The 22,504-nt window shown below is 40.6% G+C and overlaps 1 protein-coding gene across 3 annotated transcripts in view; it reads left to right on the top strand.

Moving 5' to 3' along the window:
* Positions 1 to 22,504, top strand: part of LOC111871681 (clavesin-2) — a 38,621-nt gene that overhangs the window by 5,737 nt on the left and 10,380 nt on the right. Inside the window, exons 1-5 of one of the 3 annotated variants that reach the window (XM_033754346.1) lie at positions 5,241 to 5,356; positions 10,837 to 11,121; positions 12,663 to 12,754; positions 14,857 to 15,007; positions 20,400 to 20,593. In XM_033754346.1, coding sequence (XP_033610237.1) covers positions 10,857 to 11,121; positions 12,663 to 12,754; positions 14,857 to 15,007; positions 20,400 to 20,593 — 702 coding nt within the window. In that variant the 5' untranslated portion in view covers positions 5,241 to 5,356; positions 10,837 to 10,856. Of the gene's footprint in view, positions 1 to 5,240; positions 5,397 to 10,836; positions 11,122 to 12,662; positions 12,755 to 14,856; positions 15,008 to 20,399; positions 20,594 to 22,504 lie in introns of those variants that run through there. The other 2 variants (XM_033754347.1, XM_033754348.1) reach the window with 2 other exon arrangements.

The raw sequence follows: 22,504 nt of genomic DNA, 5'->3' as shown, positions 1-22,504 counted from the left end.
ACCTATGTTCGCAAACGTAAAATAGCAGCGCTAGGGCAGCATTTAAAATCATTTCGTTTAAACTTGGCGCCTCAATGTCGAACTGCATTGCACAGAGGAACAGCCATCCACCAGCACTCGTGCCATTGCCAAGATTGTGGGGACATCAAAATCAAGTGTTTGGAGGATCCTGCACGACCAGCAGCTTTATCCGTATCATCCAACGCGAGTCCACGGCGTAGGTCCAGCTGACTTCGTACCGCGAGTTCAATTTCGTCAGTGGATACTGAACCAGGGTTTACATCAGCCCAACTTCCTGAATCACGTGTTATTCACAGACGAAGCTCAGTTTACAAGGGATGGCTGGTTCAACTGTCGATGCAGCAACGTTTGGGCTGACGAAAACCCCAACGTTGCTGTAGTTGTACCACCAGGCGCAATTTTCTGTCAATGTCTGGCGGGCATCATTGGCGATTACTTGAATGGGCCTTTCCTCCTACCACCGATACTCAATGGGCCTTTTTACAAGGTGTTCCTGGAACGTATCCTTCCGACTTTGCTAGAAGACGTGCCACTGATTGTGCGGAGGCAAATGTGGATACAGCATGACGGAGCGCCGGCACACTTCAACATTGTATCACGAGAGTACCTGGATGTTGCTTTTCATGGTCTAGACTATTTCATCTGGGGCCAGTGAAGAGCCTGATCTACGACACGCCTGTGGATAATGAATGGCCAGAATACTTGTTGCATGTGACGTGATCCGTGAGACACCTTTAATATTTGAAAGGGCGCGCCAAAGTTTCTTTCGTGATGTAACGCATGCATTGAAAATGGAGGGCGCCAATTCCAACATCTACTCTAGCAGGGAAGTCTTAAGAGTTTGGAGGGGGTAATATGCCTGTGCATGATCTTCGACATTGAGGCCCCAAGTTTAAACGAAATGATATTAAATGCTGCCCTAGCGCTGCTATTTTACGTTTGCGTACATGGGTTCCTATTTCAGAGTTGTTCTAGAGGGAACCCTCAGTACGCTCCTGAATTATGGCACCAAACTCCTGGGACAATCTGTATATATCGATGAAATTTTATAAAGTGAATATGCACCAAAATTTGTGTGAGACAAACCCCTACTTTCCATGAAACTATAAGAGAACTAAACAATTTTTCTGCAAGTTTTAACTGTTCATGAAATTAGTACATAACATATATTGCCGACTTAATAAAGATATACAACGCTTATTTGAAGCATTTTTCAATAGGATCCTACAATTGAGGATTAAGTAATACTAAGCATTGTCAACCGTTATGTAGTTACCTTATACCTCCAATAAATTAAATAGAAAGATAAGTGGTATATCCATATTATTTATTTTTATATTTGGCACGCGGTAGTGTGGTTGATTGAGACACTATGCTACAAGTCGGAAGGTTGCGGTTTCGAATTATGAGGTCATTATATTTTTCAATTGACCTAATCTTTCCAGCCGCACTATGGTCCTGGATTCGTCTGAGCGGGTAACGGAAATGAGTACCAGGAATTTTCTTGTGAGGTAAAGGGCGGCCGGCGCGTAAGATTGATAACTTCACCGCGATCTATTAGCCGATTGTCTAGAAAATGTGGAAGCCTCGACATTTCACAACCCTATGGACCTCCACGGCCTGTTACAGGGATAGCTTTACCTTTTGTTTAAAAATATTGTCATCAAGTCACAGCACATAGCGTTGGATGATGAGGTGATAATAATAAATTTGAAAAAGAGTGGAATGAAGCGATACAAACATAATTTAAGGTATTATCCAGTCATTGTTTAATCGGCCTGAGAAAATTGAAGAATTCATCAGTCAGGATGTCAGAGCAGGGATCTGATTTAGACTTCTCACGAAGAGAAGGCGAAACTATTACTGTTTGAGCCAACTTATCGGGTATGACGTACGTAACATTGTGACGTCTGTTGTTTGTTTTACGACACTATCAGCATTTTGACTATATGGCCTCGAATGGTATGATGATTGGTGAATAATAATTTGGAGTAGATTTGCAAGGAACCAGTAATGGCCTCGAGATATTTTTCTGGTACATTCATGGAGGGACTGAAGAAAGATACGAAAAAAATCAATCATGGTAGTGTGTGTCTCAGATGAGATTGAACCAAGAACCTCCAGAATAAAAGTCCAGAATGTCACTTCATCTGCCTATTGGTATACAAAATCACAGTTAACGCATTTATGAAGTATATGTTATTGTCAGTGAAGCATACATTCCACCTCCTGTTTTTCTTCCTCTTGAAAATGCTTTAAGAATAGCTATGTATATTTCGCAAGTGCGTCTTCTTCTGAAACCACGTTAAATAAATAGAGACTGATGCTCGGTGTAATGCAGCTCGACAACTCAGCACCAGTATGTGTGTTGACGTGCGAAAACACAAATTGCGATAAAGGATCACGTCACTTGTCGTAACTAAAATTACTGTCTATATAAGAAGAAGTAATTCTTTTCGTGACCTTATCAATACTAATTTTTAAAGTTCAGTTGGATAATAACATATCTCTGTGAAATTAATTCAAAACAGTAAAGAAATTCCATTAGAGCTTTAGGCATCACCATCACGTCACGTCACTTCACGTCAACCTTACCTTCAGTGATTACAGGACTGTACGAAACAACGTTTAATTTAAACCGTGCGAGCTGTGAAATACGATTATGAGTGATGCACGAAGAGGATGATAGAGTAGTTAGTTAGTTAGTTAGTTAGTTAGTTATTGGTGAGGGTGGGTTTCCCCATGCACTTAGACCAGTATTGGTCCATTGTGCTTCCCTCCATGATAGTCTACCAGTCCCTACCGATATTGGTGCGTACCATCAGTCCCGACCGAGCCAGCGAGTTCGGCCTCCACTAGCTTGGCGGTATCTATAATGCTTCCCCCATCTATCAGAGGTGTTAGAGACTACTTGTTGGGCGGGAAACGTCCTTGAATTTGGCTCAGTGACCTTCTTTGGAGATATGAGGTTCTTTTACGTGCCGTAAAGCTACGACACGGGACACACGGCTTAAAGTCCCTCCCGGAGGACTTGTTCCCTGAATTTTTCCACCCTTAAAAATTCGACGACCTCCGCCGGTTTGAACCCGCGTACCATGATAGAGTAAATATAAGCATTTGATCATACCTCCATGATTTACTGACATTTCATACTGCCTTATTTTAAAAATAAAAACAAAACATCAATCCTAAATGGTTCTGATAAGTACTACGTTTATGCATCTCGTGTCATCTAATATTCTACAAGAACACGATGTTTTAGAAAGTAAAACTAACTCTTACACAGATGAAATGGTGGGGACATTCCTATTCAGTTAGGTTTCCGAGACAGAATATAAAAATCACTTCCCAACTGGACCGGTGAATGAGATTAGCGGATCCAACTGGGCCTCATGGATAGAGCAATATCAGTCACTGGTCCACTAGACCAGTGGCTTAGATATCCCGTCCAACTGAGACTGTCAGATAGAACAAATACAAATTACTGATCCGATGGTCTAGTGATTAATATTTTCTCTGTCTAGCAGATAGAAATGAACAAGTGATGTCCCACCCTGTCATTTGAGAAATGAAGGAGATCGAACATTCTAAACGATGTGATCTTGCAGAACATCAGATTATGGACCAAGTCCAGACATTCAGGAATCCCGAAATTCAACGTGAGATATGTTTGGATTTTAGAAGTTTTACTGAAGGCCCTGCCCCTACGTGAACAAATATTTTATTTATTGCTAGTGGGGTGGGACTAAGTCCCTTGTACTGCGGCCTCTTCTGGCCTATTGTACCAGCCCCAGATGATAGGTGAGGGTGATTGTGGAGCAACTGGTGGAATGAAGATTGGCAGGGGAAACCGAAGTACTCGGGGAAAACCTGCTCCAGCGCTACTTTGTTCACCACAAATTCCACTTGACCAGACCCGGGATCGAACCCGGGCCGCCGCGGTGGGAAGCCAGCGAATAACCGCTTGAGCTATGGCGCGGCCCATATGAACAAGTAAAAACTTAGAGTATTCATATTGCATATACTTACTAGCATGGAGACGCAGATAACTTATGGTATCAGTTTCATACACGTCATACAGTGGACGGATATGAACTGTAAAAATCTCCGGTCTTACCTGCAAATAAAAGTAAAAATAATGATTTTAAAATTAAAAAGTAAATTCATTTAAATGTCATTATAGAAATTACGCTATGATTCATAATTATCGCCTGTCTAGAAATCCGAGATTAACTGCCGTGGGGAACCGTTACCCTGACCACGTGACACCCTCTATCCGCAAAAAGTTGGCATTAACTTCACCGACAAGCGGCGGTCGCTCGGTCGGTATAGGTCGCTTGGGGACTAAAACCACGGTGTTTGTTTTTGCTTCTTTCATAATTCTGATTGAAAACAATTTGAAAATATATCGTACAGGCGAACAAAATATTATAAGACAATATTCAGAGATTGAAGGTAAATCCCGATGAGATTAATCTGATCTTCTCGCACAAGTCTCTGGGATATCGTATTCAGCGTTGGATGCAGAGCAGCGACATGGCCTGAAGTTTCGTATACAAAAATTCAATTAAACCGAGTTCATGTATCAAGCGATTTATAATAGTTAAAAGACGATTACAGGAAAGCGCCAAAGAAAGTAATACACATTAATATAGCAAATATGGAAAAAACAGAACTGAACATGAAAAGAAAATATACAAAGAACGTATTACTAGGAACTAAATAACATTAGAAGTATTAGGACTAGGAATAAGGACCTGAGATAATACAAGTGTTACTAATCNGGAGGGCCCCAGAGCCGGTCGGGACTACATGGATTGGAGAATAGTTTTTACCCTACCGTGACTCGAACTCCGATCCCTCAGTCGTCCAGCCCGTAGCCAGTCGCTACACCGATTGAGCTAATAATAATAATAATAATAATAATAATAATAATAATAATAATAATAATAATAATATAATAATAATGAAGGTTTGGCCCTTTGGTCTGATGAGTTTCTCTAGAGATCGATTCTTCATCTTCATGTACATAAAATATTGCACATTATTCCATTATGTATCAGAACTTTTTCATTTGTTTCCTGGTAATATTGTAACTATACATGTCCCACTAATTGTACAATACAGCAGTAATTACATAAGGTCAAAAAAAAAGCAAAGGATACAAAAAGCACTCGTTTCCGGTCACAAAAATCAGAGCTGCGGAGGAGGAGGACGAGTGATGCATGGCAGAGTCAGAGTAGAACGGCAGGAATTCATCACACTTTCACTACGGCGCGACATTGTGGTTCCGGAGGGCATCGATCGAAACCCAGCTTAGCCTCTGCTACGTGATGTATGTACTGGCTGAGCCTCAGCGTTGGCTTATACTCCTGGTATTATCTCTCTTAACACTTTGAACAGTGGTGTAAAACTATATTATTTTGTCGCAAGTGGGAATATATTTATTTATTTTTGGTTTTTTAATGATGGTATCACTATTTTAGACCAATCAGTCCTGAACCCTTTGTCTTCTCGTTTGCTGTCTAGAAACATAAAATTTAGAATATACAAAACTATAATTTTGCCTATAGTTCTGTGTAGGAGCGAAACTTGGTATCTGGCTTTAAGGGAGGATCACAGACTGAGGGTACTTGTGAACAGGGTGCTGAGGAGAATATTTGAATCGAAAAGAGATTAAGTGACGGAAGATTGGAGAAAACTGCATAATGAGGAGTTCCATAATTTGTACCGCCCCAAACATAATCAGAATGATCAAGTTAAGGAAGATGTGATGGGAAATGCACGTAGCACGAAAGGGGCGAAGAGGAATGTGTATAAGATATTGGTGGGAAAGTGAGAAAGAAAGAGATCACTAGGAAGACCAAGACGTAGGTTGATCGACAGTGTTAAAATGGATTTTAGAGAGATAGGATTGGGTGGTATGGACTGGATAGAGCTGGCTGGAGGGCTCTTGTGAACTCGGTAATAAACCTTCGAGTTTATTAAAGTGCTTGGAAATTCTTGAGTAGCTGCTCAACGGGCGGTTTCTCAAGAAGGGTTCAGCTCTGTGAAGTTTGTTTAGTTTAGTTAGTTATTGTCTTAGACTATATATACCGCAAAAGACAGAACAATTAATGAGTAGCGAATTGTAAAGCTGTGAAAATAGGTGACTATGGAATAATTTAAGATACTATCCTGTAATTTTCCTAGAGAGAAAGAAGAAAACTACCAAAATATCCTGTAAGAACATTTCAGATAATTCTGCTTAAAATCGAAAATCTTTCTTTTTTTGTTTCCTGGTAATATTAGAACCATTCACTTTTGTGACAGGCCATAGCAATAATTGTATAAGAACTGACAAAGAAAAGGGCTAAAAACTCGGTGGACCTCCGGTCTAAATTTTAATCAAGATACCTTCCGAACACGAACCAGGTGATTTAACCATTCTACCGCTACATTCTGTAAGTGCGTAGATATGATAATAAAACTGAATTATAAATGGGCAAGTAACCATTGAGCAGGGAGATCGGCGCGATCACTGCATCCACAAGCAGTTCTGACACATTCTCAAAATCAGAAATATATCAGTTTTGGTTTAGGTACAAGTGGCAGATTATCGACTCTGCCTATGTGGCTGGTTGGTAAAGATCTCTCATCAATTCCAGAAGTGTCATGTCAAATAAAATATGGGGATGATGTTTAGTATATTACAATACAAGCTAAAATTTAATTTTCAATGGGTGCATCCTTTGTGTTAATTATATAAAATTCTTTATTATAATCCATCACAACACAACAACGAAACACTTAATGTTTAATAGTATTTAGCTACATGTTTGCAACTGCAATCTGTCTTCCTACCAGACCGGACATAGTACACATGAAATGAGGTACCCGCCAAATAACATAAAAACCAAATAATACTGCACGCATACAAACGGGCCTCCAAGTAGTTAACCAACTTCATGCGTGTATATAGCAAGAAACCTATTACCACATGACCACAAATCAAGAAATATAACATAACAATACGATTGAAACAATTTGCAAAATAAGATATATTACACGCATGGCTTTTAATTATATTTTTAATTGTTTAACTTATTCTTTTAAAAGATCTTTATTTTTTATTGTATTTTATATTTTGTATTATTATATTGTGATATATTTGTCAAGATTGTACCAATCATATGAAACTCAATTCAATAGTTTTAAGAATGTGGTAATTGTATTTGCCTGATGGTGGCTTTCTAAAAAGCCGAAACTTGTAGCTAAATGCTATTAAACATTGTTTCGTTGTTGTGTTGTGACGGTTTATAATAAAGAATTTTATAAAATTATAATAATTTATTTAAAGCTTCATAAACCGTTAAACACAAACATAAGAAAAAGGGGCTATAATATAAATAATTAATATAAAAATTACTGAGACCAAAGACAAGTCTCCAGAAGTCGAACGAATGGAGAAAACATCGGAATGAAAAGTGAGGTTAGAGAATTGCATAATGCCTGAACATTAATTGATTAAATGAGAACATGATCTGCATGGTAGGAAAGAGAACTCATAAAATGCACATCTAAACAAAAGTGTGAAAGACGTGATATTTCTGATCCAACTCGGAAATCTATTCACTTGAATACCTCAAATTATTTGGGGTTCATGGCTGTGAGGAGATTAAAATGTATACACAGGTACAAGAACGTTTGAATGCAATGACAAAACATGACATTGTAAATGTTTCAACATTTTCAAGAACAAATAATATGCATATATTTTATAAATGTGGAATTTATAAGTACTTTTGAAGTACTTAAAGGATATGCCATTTTTGAAGTTTATATTTTATTACGGAATATGTCCCGGTAAAAAAATTATATACCAAACTTAATTGCTTTTAAAACACAGAGAAATATATATTTTACCATTAAAAAAAAATGAAACAAGGTGTAAAAATACAAGCTAACTAGAGATACGTCCATTCTTAGCTCGGAATATGATGGTTTCCTTCCGTCTGAATATCACAGAAGATCTCAATTAAAAACATGAAACAGAAACTCGGTGCTCTTATGACCATAGGAGGGACAAGAGACAGGGATGCACGAAGCAGAAAAGTTGTTTTTATTTATAATATTCTGGTCCTCCTTTCCAAATATTATTAGAATGATCAAGTCAAGGACTATGAGATGGGCAGGACATGTAGCATATACTTGAAGAAGATAACTGCATATGAGGTTGTAATAAAATTCCCGAAGGGAAGAGACAATTAGGGAGACTCAACGTATGTGGCACGATAATATTAAAATGGGCCATGAAGAGGAAGAATGGCATCTGGGTGGGTTTCAATGGATACGAATAAAGGCTAGAGAAGGGCTATTGTGAACACACAATAGATCCTCGGGTTCCGTAAATTGCTTTCAATTTCTCGGGTGCGACTTTTGGCTTCTCAAGAAGGACCAGGCTTAAGTGGATTAGACAGAGAGACACACAGGCAGAGAGAGAGAGATAGATATAGAGGATTATATATTGTCAAGATGGATTCAATTTATTGCAGATATTAAGTTTAAAGACGAAATTACTTTAGCTAGGGTTTCCAACTTTCAGTAGTTTTAATATGCAGTAATTAACAGAAAAAGAATATTGGGCCATAACTTAGAAATTTTTATGCTGTTGTTAGATTATGAAAATAATCCGGTGAACAGTATGGCATATCCCACAAAATAACATATATGCAATGCAGAATTTGTGTAGAAAAGGAAAAGCTATTCCTATAACAGACCATGATGATCCATAAGGTTGTGAGACGTTGAGGCTCCCACATTTTCTGGACAATCGGCTCAAAGATGGCGGTGAAGTTGTCAGCCTTACGCGCTGGCCCCCAGGAAAATTCCTGGTACTCATTTCTGTTAGAAGCTGAGTCGATCTCAAGGCTATAGTGCTGCTGGAAAGGTTATATCAATTGAAAAATTCGATGACCTCATCGGGAAATCAACCCAAAACCTCCGGGCTTGTAGCGTAGTGCCTCAACCAACTACGCTACCTCGTATCCTCCGTAGGATCTGTATGTTCACAGCAAATTATAACAAACTGGCCCAAGCGTTTGTGATCAACTGCTGAAAGTAAATACTGCTTAAGACAACGGCGTCCTCTTTCACAAACCATCTTTGATATTGCCGAGGGAGTTCAACAAGGAGCGAAGCAGTGGCGTACCTTATAGGCCGACACCAATGACAAAATCTTTTCTGGTTATGAGACATATCAATCTGGAATTAATATCTAACGTTTCTGTGACTGTCTCCATCTCCAAGATCAGGGAGATCACGGATGATGGAGACATCTAGCAAAACGTCAGATACTAACACTACATTGACGCCACTGATCACCCGAAAGGACAATGAAGGTAATGAAGCCTACAGTCGCAGTGAAAGTCCTGTTTAAAATAACAATTTACAATACTTGTCACTTAACAATTGTTCAACAATAAATACCGAGGAGTTCAATGCACCTACAGTTCTCTAAATTTATAATTTTGAAGTGTCTGACAAGAATGACGGCCGATTTACCGGTTATCCTTATGAATTACTTTCGTGGTTTTCATCCTTTTTTCCTGGTAAATGTCAGAATAGTACCATGAAGTAGGCTACGGCCGCCTCCTTCTAAATCCCCCCCTCCTTTGGCACTACAGCCCCAGTGGGCCTAGGCCTACCTCCATGAACTTCTCCGTTCACTTCGGTTTACTAGATCTTACACATTCGGTAGGACTCCTTGGGAAGGTGATCAGCTCGTCGCAAGGCCTCTACTTGTACACAAACACATAAAAATGCACACACATAAACTAAACATCCATGGCCTGAGTGGGTTTCGAACCCACGATCACGGTTTCCAAGCGAGCGAAGACAGTACATGCCTTAGACAGCTCGGCTACCGTGACCGGCTTCTAAATCCTCACTTGTTCAATATTTAATATCATCTAGTAGTCTGAATGGGTTTTATGTGACTTCTTTAGTCGAATCAAATATGGAAGAATGCAGTCCAAAGAATGTGCACATGCTATCTGCAACTTGACGTTGCGAATTTGCATTATGGTACACCTTCGTTTCCTAAGGATACGACTCACCACTGCTTGTTTCCGCTCCGCTCCGTAGCTACCGTTGCTGCAAGGGTTCCTGTTCTTGCTACTGCTAACGTGAGTCATTTGGTTACCACAACAACAATTGGTTTTCGTGTTTACCAGTCCGATCACAGTGACCACGCGGTTTAAAGCATGAACTGTCTTCGTTGGCTCGAGCACTAGGGTCGTGGGTTCGAATTCCACTCAAGACATGGATGTCTGTGTGCGGTTTTTCTGTGTATAAATAACGGCCTTGTGACGGGCTAATCCCCATACGAGGACTCCTACCGACTGTGTATAGGATTAAGAAACTGGAAAAGTGGGCAAGGTCCAATAAAGGCCTGTAGAGCCATATATAGATCGTGGTTACAACACTTCGGTATTGGCGCCAGTGTAGTTCCGACGTCGCCTGTTCTTGCGTCTACCAAATTGCTACTACGGACTCTAGGGAATTAGGAGCTAATATTGTAGCATGGCCTATGATGGCGTAACGTACATACCAAATTTTACCAAATTCCATCCAGCGATAAGAATGAATAATACGGACGATTTGACAGACGGATATCACTATATATATATTGGTTTTCTTCTTACATATTATACAAACATCCCATGAAATTTGAAAATAAATAATTCTATCATTTCTATCAGACGAGCAGGGCACTAACTTCTGTGATTATGATTTTAGAAGAACTGATAGCTTTCATTTGACTACCCCGTGTAGTGCTGCAGGATGGTGTAAGGATGCCTGCTGATAACATGTTCCCTGGTCTCGCCTTGTCGGGCTGCACCCCTGACCAGTTGCCCATCAACCCGACCTCTCCAGACAAACTAATGTCTGCAGCCAGCACAACGACCACTGCGGCTGCGTTTGAGGAGGAACTGGCTGCAGCCTTCAGCAGAGCACCACAACTGCCACCGGAATGGGCCGAGAAGGCGGCAAATGAACTGAACGAGAAGCCGGAAACCGTCCAAGAAACCATCAGTTCTCTCAGGAGCATGGTGATAGGTACAGTTAACAGTCACTTGCATTTAGTCCATCGTAAATTATTGTTATTGTTACAAAACTCTTTTTCTTTTTAACTTAAGCTTACGACGTGTAGTATTGCATCTTCTTCCCACTGGACAGTAGAAGTACACTTCATTAAAATTAATTTGCTAATTCTTTCTTCATTTTATTTAGATGTCCTTACATGCAGGCCATTCTTCTCCAGCATCATTACTCTTAATTGAATTCAGACAAATACATCAATTTACAAACCTGATAGATTTTATCCTGCTCTGTGTACAGCATCAGATTCTGTTTTGTATTATAACCGTGAACACAACACAACGAGTGGTATGGAAATATCTTCAATGGAGGTAGTAGATGTTAATATCAATTTTACTTATTTGTTACAAATATAGCTATGCTACATGTTTCGACCATAAGTCGGTTATCAACAGGCCTTAAATGAACAAATCTCAAGTATTAAATATAAAATAATTATATATAATCTATATAAATATATATAATTAAATAAAATGATACAAAAATATATTATAACAAATTATATTTAAAATTTCAAACTAGAAGTTGTGTTAGGTCGTGTGCAAATTTCAGCACATATATGCTGGTATACTTAAGGGGTTGTTGCATTATTTCCCTCTATGTTGTCGTGTAGTTTATAAATATAATATTGTGGGATGCGGTCCGTTGTTTATTTGTTGTGTTTCTCTTGGTTACCTAAGTTATATGTTTTAGAGCGGCTCTGAGCGTAGCCCCTACTAATTTTATGTAGTTTCCAACCACTGTTTCCGATCCTGAGCCAGATCAGTCAAGTTCCCACCAATCCATACAATCATAATGAAATTGCTTCCGTGATTAATTAGTAAAGCACTATGCTATGAAGGCATATAGAGAACTGGAGACCCATTGGATAGGAGACTGAGCGGGTCCCACAGTCTCTCTGGATGGTGGGGAGAAGAGAAAAAAATTTGCAATGCCGGGAATGGAACTCGGGCCTTCCACCACGTAGCCCGTCATTATACTGATTGAGCTATCCCGATTAGAATCATAACAAGCAGTTGTAATAACGTATCGATCAGGGTCAAATATATCAAGTACTCATGTAATTCATTCCTTCATCAATGGTTCTACAGCCCTTTGTTGGGCCCTGGCCTCTTCTTCAGTTTCGTAATCTTTTTTACACAGACGGTAGGACTCGAACTCCTTGGACGAGTAGTCAGCCTTTCACAATACCGCTACCTACACACAGAACAATATAAATACAGAATAAACGTACATACAGATATCCATGCCTTGAGTGGGATTCGAGCCCACGATCCCAGCTTTCGAGCTAGCGAAGACAGTTCATACCTTAGAGAGTACGGCTATTGTGATGGGCACTCATGTAATTACTTTGGATAAATTTGAATGGATTTCCATTATTAGTAACTCTTATACAGCAGGAAGCAGAATTTCTGACTGTCAGCGTGACACAAACACAGATAGTGGTGTCAGTGAACTCCAGCGACGGTGTAACAATCTGTTCCGCTTATTTGTTCCAGCCGAGACGAATCTCCGAGTGAGAACAGACGATGCTTTTCTCCTCAGGTTCCTTCGTGCTCGGAAATTCAACTGCGCCAAAGCATTCCATATGGTATGTATATTTGTAACTATGGAAAAAGGTAAAGTTGTCCCTGTAACACGCCGTGGAGGCCCATAGGGCTATGAGACGTCGTGGCTCCCACATTTTTTAGACAATCGGCTCACAGATGGCGGTGAGGTTGTCAGTCTTACGCGCCGCCCCGCCGCCCTTTACACCCAGGAAAATCCTTGGTGCTAATTTCTGTCAGAGGGTGAGTCGACCCCAGGACCACAGAGCGGTTGGAACGATTACGTCAATTGAAAAATTCAATGGCCTTATCGGAAATCGACTTGTAGCATATTGCCCTAATTAACTACGCTACCGCGAATGATATTTTTTTTTGGATATTATCCTTCGTAGTAGTTTTTATCTGCTACGACGTTTCGCAGACCGGGTTTTGTCTCCGTCCTCAATTAAAATGCCTACTCTGTTGGGTCCAATCGACAGAGCTAGTTCCTATCCCCGGATGAAAAATCTGATCATCCTGTTAATGATTGAAGAACAGGAGTCTGGAGAAAACTGCATAATGAGGAATTCCATAACTTGTGCTATCCGCCAAATATAATTTGAATGTTTAGGTCATGAAGGGTCAGATAGGTCAGAAATGTAACACACATGTGGAGAAGATGCATGTATGTAGGATTTTAGTGAGAAAGTCAAAAGGAAAGGAACTACTAGGAAAAAATGGAAGTAGGTGGGAAGATAATATTAAAGTGGATTCTGAAGATATAAGATGGGATGTTATGGACCGGATTAATCTGGAGGGCCAGTAGGACCAGTGGAGGGCGCTTGTGAGGACAGTAATGAAACTTCGGTTTACGTAAAATATTCAGAAATTCTCGAGCAGCTGAGCTACTGGCGGTTTCTCAAAAAGGACTCAGTTTCATGAAGTTAGTTGTCTATTTCTGTTAATACCCAATCATCACGAACTTCTGGGTCTTGACTAAGTCATCATAGAAACTAATTCAATTTGTGTGCAGTAGAGATCGCGGTTAGTTGATGAATAATGAAAAACAGTGAAACCCGTCTGACAGTTAAAACTGGTTTCGAGAAAATTAGCATTCCACGTTTTGGTTCTTAGTGCACGTACCGTAACTTCCTGAGGATACCACCGATGCAGCTTTATTTAGGGTTACACTCTCAGTAAATTTCTTAAATGTAATCAAAATTGCTAGGGCCGTTGTTGAGAATATCAACATATTGTTTTGTGGGCCTATCTGAAGGGCGTCTATTATTGGAACTAGGTAGTTCAGATACACCGGGCATCGACCTAGGGTAGCCACACTCTTGAGTACTGACAATAAATAAATAATATTCCTCTGAAACTTCGAGATATCTCCTAATTACAAACGAATTAGAACTTAGAAGGCCGAATTTTTCAAATATATATTCTCCTTTGAAGGCCAGTGATAGTTTTCTAGTTTATGTAAAGCCAGTCGTGTTACAGGCCATGGAGGCCCATAGGGTTGGGAGGCATCGAGGCTTCCACATTTTTCGGCTCACACATGGTGGTGAGGTTGTTAGCCTTACTCACGGCCCTCTCTTTAATCCCTAGGAAGATTCCTGGTACTCATTCCTGTTAGAGGCTGAGTCGATCCCATGGGCCTAACGCGGCTGGAAGGATTAGTTCAATTAGAGAATCTAATGACCTCATCGATAATCGAATCCGAGACCGACCCACTGATATCATAGTGCCTTAACTATGTTACCGTATGCCCCCGTGTTTTCTTTAACAGCATTTAATAAATAAATAAATTTGGAATACCTATTTCTTTTTCTTTTCTTATGTAAGGTAAAAGATTCCCTGTGCTTAAGCATTACGAGAGGAAGGCGTATGGGGTGGGTGGCTGTAAACAACCACATTTTCTTGACCTCGGCACTAGTTGGAGGTGAGTGGTGAGCCTCACGCCTCGGCCGCTTTACCTCCGGGGAAAGAGTTCCCGATACCCATTGGATAGGATGCTGGATGGGCCCCAGAAGCAGTCTGGACGACGTCGAGAAGAGAAAATTATTGACTCTACCTGTACTCGAACTCCGATCCCTCGTAGCCAGTCGCTATACCGACTGCGCTAACCTGGCTCCGTGTTCACTAATGTACCTCTGTTTCTGCGCAGTTGCAGCGGTACTACGTCATGAAGCTGCGCTGCCCTGAGCTGTTCAAAGTACCGCTGCCGTCGGAGAAGCAGCACATCCTGGAGATGCAAGCTCAGAACATGCTGGAGGACAGAGACGGTAGTGGTCGCAGAGTCTACATATTCAGAGTAGGTCAGTACATTTCACTGTTATCTGCCTGTCAGATGGTATTATAGGACAGTCATACCTCTAGTTGTGGAGAGTTAACTTTGAGACTTACCGAGCAGATTGTTTCTAGAGTTAACGCTCAATATTTGCATTCTGAGATGTCTGGGTTGACTCTACCGCCCCTGTGTTCTAGAGGTCAGAGCTCCTGGCTACAAATCCAGAAATCCGGGTTCGATTCCCAGCATTACCAGATTTTCTGAGAAGTAGTGGGCCTGGAACGGGGTCCACTCAGCCTCGTGAGGATAATTGAGGTGCTATTTCAAGGAAACAGCGGCTCCGGTCTAGAAAAACGAAATTAACGGGCGTGGGGATTTGTTGCGCTGACCACACGACATACTTTATCCGCTAAAGTTGGCACTAACTTCGCCGAAAGGCGGCATTCGCTCGATCGGTATAGTTCGCTTGCGGACTACAGCCACGGAGTTTTTTTCTTGGGTCCTATCTCGGCTGGAACAGCGGCTCTTCAGACTGAAGTTTTTTTTTGTGATTTTCTTCACTCTCTCCAGGTCTCCAGGTCCAGGAAAATGTCTCGATTAGGTCACAGACTCTTGATAGTAAAAGTGTCGTCAAGCGGCTTCCGTAGTCTAGGGGTAACGTTCCCACCTCATGACTCAAGGTACGCGGGTTCAAACCCGGCGGAGGTCGTGGAATTTTTAAGGGCGTAGCTTTACGGCACGTAAAAGATCCTCATGTCTCTAGGAGATCTCTGAGCAAAGTTAGGTAAAAAGTTTCCCGCCCAAGTAGTTTCCAATGCCTCCGGTAGATGGGTGAAGTATCGGGTACCATTTGCCAGTAGAGGGGCCGAACTCGCTGGTTGAGCGGGGCTGATATCAAGCACCTGTACCGGTAGGGTATGGCGACAGTAGAAATTAAAGGGGGACGTACAATAGACTACTAGTCGGGGTGCATGGGGAAACCCACCACCTATAATACTAATACTAATACTAAACAAGTGTCGTCAAATAATCCACATAAAAAAATAACACTATTGTCACGTGTAGGGGTGACTATAAGACGGAGTTTTGTATTGGTAGATTGGATTTATTGCACTTTATATATTAACAAGAGCCGGGATAGAATAGTCGGTGTAGCGACTGGCTATGGGCTGGACGGCAAAGGTTGGAGTTCGAGTACCAGTGGGAGCAAGAGTTTTCACTTCCCCATGCCGTCCAGACCGGCCCTGGGTTTCACCCAGCCTCCTATCCAATGGTTACGGGGGCTCTTTTCCCGGGGTAAAGCGGCAAGGGCGTGAAGCTAACCACTTGTCTCCAGCTAGTGCCGAGGTCAAGTAAATGTCGATATATACACCCACTCCCCCATACGCCTTCATGGCTTAGTTCTCAATTAGTTAAGCACATAGACAACTTTACCTTTTATATATTCACAACTCGGGACTACAGGAAATTACAGCGCTATTGCTGATCTACACACTTTACAGTTCACCGTCACACACGCAGTAGGTTTCTCAGTCTTCACTACTCATATCCTGGCAACGGATTTATAAGAGTCTCGCAGTCACTTCAAACCGGAAACTTCAAACTTCTTTTCATAGCCTAATTGCGTTCTTACCATTATACTGCAATTTCCAATTCCTAAGACTTGACTCAAGTCAATTCGTCTGCTCCCAAGCTCATATCCTGGCAGGCTGGCGTCTCGAAGCTCAACTCCTAAGTGAATGGCCTTAACTGAAATATTCTTCGTAACCACTTTGCACGGAACATGCAGAAAACACAACCTGTCTATTGTTGAGAAAGTGTATTTATAGCGCCGTTACATAAGAGCGGAATTTATTTGACTATTGCTTGCCTATTCATTGCCGCGGGAATGTGTTTACGAAGTAGTTGCTTGGCAATGGACTTCTCCTCTGATTTCACTATTCCGGCTTTCAGGCGTCATGTAACACTATTGAATGTAAATGGTAGGAAAATGAACCACGGTTACATCTTCTCAAATCCTAGAGAAGTCTAACTATTTTAATTTTTTTCAAATTTTATTTTGTTTATTTAATTATTCAACAGCCCAAAAGTCGGTTATGGAGTAAGCACGAACAGAGGAAAGAAATAAAACAAATACACACAAAAACAGAAGAGAAAATAAGGAAACTTTCAGAATTGAAATAACTACATCAGTTTCATTAGTGGTCTCACGGCAATGGTTGTGCTCCGAAAAAAAAATATTTACCACGAACACAATTAACATTTTAATAATTAAGAAAATACCAAAATTAAAATATGATTAAGAGAAGGCATTTTGGTTCCAAGTAAACGATTTCCATGCCGGTCACGGTATCCGAGCGGTCTAAGGCATGCACTGTCTTCGCTCGCTCGGAAGCCGGGATCGTGGCTTCGAATCCCACGCAGGGCATGGATGTTTGTGCGCGTTTTTCTGTGTTTGTGTACAGGTAGAGGCCTTGCGACGAGCTGATCACCCGCCCAAGGAGTCCTACTGTATGTCTAAGATCTAGTAAATCCGAAGTGAAACGGAGAGTTTCATGGAGGTAGGCCTAGGCCCAAATGAGGGCTGTAGCTCCAATGGGGAAACAAAACGACTTCCATACAGTCAATATTAGCAGCTGTGGCGCTTCTAGCAGAAGGACTCGTATGTACGATGTAGCTAGTCTGTATAGTATTGAATGAAAAGAAGTTGAAATGAATGACGAAGTGGACATGCTTTTCGACGGAAACGACAGTGGCTTAATCGAGGTACTATCTTGGCATTTGTTCCTTGGCACTACAGCCCCAGTGGGCCTAGGCCTACCTCCATGAACTTCTCCGTTCACTTCGGTTTTTCTAGATCTTACACATTCGGTAGGACTCCTTGGGCGAGTGATCAGCTCGTCGCACGGCCTATACCTGTACACAAACACAGAAAAACGCATACACACAAACTAAACATCCATGCTCTGAGTGAGATTCGAACCCACGATCCCGGTTTCCAATCGAGCGAAGACAGCATATGGCTTAGACCGCTCGGCTACCGTGAGCGGCATCTTGGCATTTACCTGGAGGAACTTACGAAAACTGCTAAAATATTTCAGCCGGAATATCCGGTGCCCCGGTCGCTATTTCAGAAGAGCACCACCGGAATACGGGTCTACAGCGACAAAGCTATGCCCGCTCGGTCGGTACCCACACTTGCATACTCGTAAGCACAATATATGAATACATGTGTATGAAGGAGGGGAAATGCAGCTCCACGTTTTATTAAGTTCGGCCGGTTTGTGCCCGGGGAAAGAAATCTCGAAATCCTTGATCAGGAAGTTTAGAGGGCCTCACAGCCGATGTGGACGCTGCGGGGGGAAAAAAGAGAATTATATTTATTGTACTGGGAATTGAACCCCAATTCCTCGGCCGCTCAATCCGTAGCCTAGAGTCTATACTGACTGAGCTATCCAGACTCCAAACAGACAAAGTATAAGAACAAAATCGTTCATGTATTTGCGCTGTTGTATTATCTTCTTGTAATCGAAGTAATTAAATATTTAAGCAACTGATTAAATAACCACTGAAAAAGAGGTAAAGCTATTCCTCTAACAGGCCGTGGAGACCCGTATGGTTGTGAGAGGTCGAGGCTCCACATCTTCTAGACAGTCGGCTTATAGATGGCGGTAAGTTTGTCAGCTTCACGGGCCGGCCGCCCATTTACCCCCAGAGGAAAATACCTGGTACTCATTTCTGTTGTAGGCTGAGTAGTAGGCCATAGTGCTGCTGGAAGGATTAGGTCAATTTAAAATTCCAAGGACTTAAACCGGGATTCGAACCTGCAACCTTACGGCTTGTAGCATGCTACCGCGTGCCCCGAGGAATTCTAATAACTGATTTTTAACGATAATTATGAAAATAGCTAGAATATTACTGAAGGTATTACATTATGAATATATTATTTCTTAATGTGATTTTTGCGTACTTCTGCTTAACATCATCAGAACTAATCGATATACTACATTCAGTTGTGTCAAAAAACTCTTTACATTCTAATTTTATTCTTAGAAAATAAGGGATCGCTTTATATTTTGGCGTATACGCTAAGTTTCCTAAGCGATATGTTTCCTTCGAGCCTCTGAATTAAATTTTATATTTTTTTCACATCCTCCACGCGTTCTGCATATGCGTCCCATCTGATCTTACTTTCTCTTCTTACGCTTATATTAGTTGTGAAAGCTATACTACTCTTAATTTTATATTTTCTCGAAGGACCCTATTCACAGAAATTCGTGACGTACTCATATAAGAATTTTGAAATATTTATGAACAAAATTTCTCTTTGCAATATAATGCCTAATGTTGTACGAAATTGACAACTCTCTAATCTTAAGAGAATCCAGTTATTTTCCCTTCGAATCTGAAATTCACGCTAATAATATTTTATAAATTCAGTTCCCAGAGCATAAAGAACACTCTGTTTCTGTTTATCCATTAGAAAGGCCAGTCGGTTAATGTTGGCCAGGGAATAATTTTTTATTAGTATCATAGCAAAATGCAGAGTTCACGGATGCTAAAACAGGTGCTACTTGCAGTAACCGCCGTGTTTTAGAAAAGCAAACTAAAATATGACCGAAGATAACGCACTCAAGATCGATGTTAGTACTTCAACATCCTATTGCAATGTACAGACCTCACTTAGAATTTCTGCGCCCTTTAAGTGTAACATACTTGTAGTTCGTTGTTCCTTTATTGGACGCTATATCACTACACGATTCGGCCTAACTGTTCATCTTCAGGTGTACAGTTTGTTGTAGTTAGGAGTCTAAGATTAAGGGTAAGCAGCACACAACTGAACCACAATAAGTTGTACACCTGTAGATGGCCCGTTAGGCCGAAACATGTAGTGAAATAATGTCCAATAAAGAACCAACCAACTGTGTTGCACTTAGACGAGCAGAAATCCCAAGCCACACTCATCAAATAGATCCTAATGGGCTCTGATAATGGTTTATAACGCAGAATTACTGGGGTTTTGGACTTCTTCCATCGTCCGGTATTCTAGGAAACAGAAAACACGACGTTTCGGGAATTGGATCTGTTTCCGTCCTCCGGTAAAAGCTGGAGAAGACACCTACTCAGTTGGACCCCTAAGAAACTGCTAACCCCAATCTGACAGGGTTGTCTAGTGATTGAGGTTAGCTCTTTCTAAGGGGCCCAACTGAGTAGGTATCTTCTTCCTCTTCACCTGAGGACGGATATAGATCCAGACTCCGAAACGTCGTTTGGTCTGTTCTCTAGAATGCTGGACGATGGAGAAGTCCAAAACCCCAGTTATTCTGTGTGCCATACTCACCAAATTTTATACTTAGAATTCAAACCCTCGGGAAGAAGAAGCGTGGTGCCGCTGCGGTAACCTATCCGTGTGGTTGCAGAGAAATGCGACGCAGCGAATGTCAGCATTGAGGACATTTTCCGTACCAATGTGCTGGCTCTGGAGCACATTGTCCAAGAGCCTGAGACACAGATCGCAGGCCTCATCGTCGTTGTGGATATGAACGGCTTCGGCTTCCAGCATGCCAAGTTCCTCTCACCGTACTATGCCCGCCGCACCGTTGAGGTCATCCAGGTACAAGCTGCTCTTTAAAGTACACTTTGTCTTAGGGGTTTCTGTAGTTTTGTCTCTAATGGACTAGAATCCGAGTGAAGAATGTTAGTTAAAGGAACGAATACACACAGATGCGAATAATCCGGTAATCAGAATACTGTAAAGTGATTATACAGCATTACCAGGAACTATTGTGTCACAAATCTCGTGACAATATTAATTTACCTGTAATTAGAATAATATAGAGTGATTATACAGCATTACCAAGAACTATTGTGTTGCAAATCTTGTGACAATATTAATTTACCGGTAATTAGAATAATATAGAGTGATTATACAGCATTACCAGGAACTATTGTGTCACAAATCTCGTGACAATATTAATTTACCGGTAATTAGAATAATATAGAGTGATTATACAGCATTACCAGGAACTATTGTGTCACAAATCTCGTGACAATATTAATTTACCGGTAATTAGAATAATATAGAGTGATTATACAGCATTACCAGGAACTATTGTGTCACAAATCTCGTGACAATATTAATTTACCGGTAATTAGAATAATATAGAGTGATTATACAGCATTACCAGGAACTATTGTGTCACAAATCTCGTGACAATATTAATTTACCGGTAATTAGAATAATATAGAGTGATTATACAGCATTACCAGGAACTATTGTGTCACAAATCTCGTGACAATATTAATTTACCGGTAATTAGAATAATATAGAGTGATTATACAGCATTACCAGGAACTATTGTGTCACAAATCTCGTGACAATATTAATTTACCGGTAATTAGAATAATATAGAGTAATTATACAGCATTACCAAGAACTATTGTGTGACAAATCTCGTGACAATATTAATTTACCGGTAATTAGAATAGTATAAAGTTTGCAAACGTATTAAAGATAACAGTGACACGCACACAGAGAACCTGCACAGAATAATACGTGAACGGTGCTGAAAGCAAGAAGAAGCCGCTGCAGCAGATGCAGTTATAGAACAGGTATCGCTGTGATTTAAATTTAAAAAGAAATTAAATTTTAAATTTAAATCGACGAGTGTATATTAACAGAGATTTTAAACATAACTGACAAATCAGCAAGGGGATTCTGGTATATCGGGACCGATTGAAATGTAGCAATGACAATTAAGAAAGCTGGTGTTTTTAACAGCTACGTAAACGAAATACAACTGATGATGGCCAGTTACGGCCGAAACATGTAATGCGTAAGAATAAAGACAAAGAACTACAATAAATTGTTGCATTTACTCGTGACAATATTAATTTACCGGTAATTATGAATAATTTCAGTTTACTATTGTTCATAGTTTGGCCGGTCACAGTATCCGCGCGCTGTAAGGCATGAAATGTCTTCGCTCGCCCGAACGCTGGGATCGTGGGTTCGAATCCCACCCAGGGCATGGATGTTTCGTGTTTGTATGCTTTATTCTTTGTTTGTGTTGTCCTGTGTTTAGGTAGCGGCCTTGCGACGGGATCATTACTCGTTCAAGGAGTTCTACCGTCTGTGAAAAATTATTTTGGAACTAAATAAGGGGCCTGGACCCTGATCGGGCCGAAAGAGCCATTGGAAAAATATTCATAGTTGCCGGTAAAGTTTCTATTGTCATCGCTGATTTCGTTAATTCTGTATAATTACTGGTTAGTGCGAATTAATCAGTTTTATCGTAATGTATATAACGCATATTTCTTTTCAGACTTTCATATAAGATTAAATTTATTTTTAAATCTTTAAAATATTTCAAAGTAAGTATTTCAAGACAACTGATGGATGGAGGTGGATTCTTTATGCTCTCTTCTCATTGTAATAACGAAGTCTGTTTTGTATAATAGGCCCTTAATAATCTTTGAAATGTCTGCTGGACAGTGTCCTGCTGTATATCTGTAGTGGCTTATA

The sequence above is a fragment of the Cryptotermes secundus genome, unplaced genomic scaffold (genome assembly GCF_002891405.2).
Source record: "Cryptotermes secundus unplaced genomic scaffold, Csec_1.0 scaffold262, whole genome shotgun sequence".
NCBI classification, from domain to species: domain Eukaryota; kingdom Metazoa; phylum Arthropoda; class Insecta; order Blattodea; family Kalotermitidae; genus Cryptotermes; species Cryptotermes secundus.
This window is presented reverse-complemented; position numbering and strand designations above follow the sequence as displayed.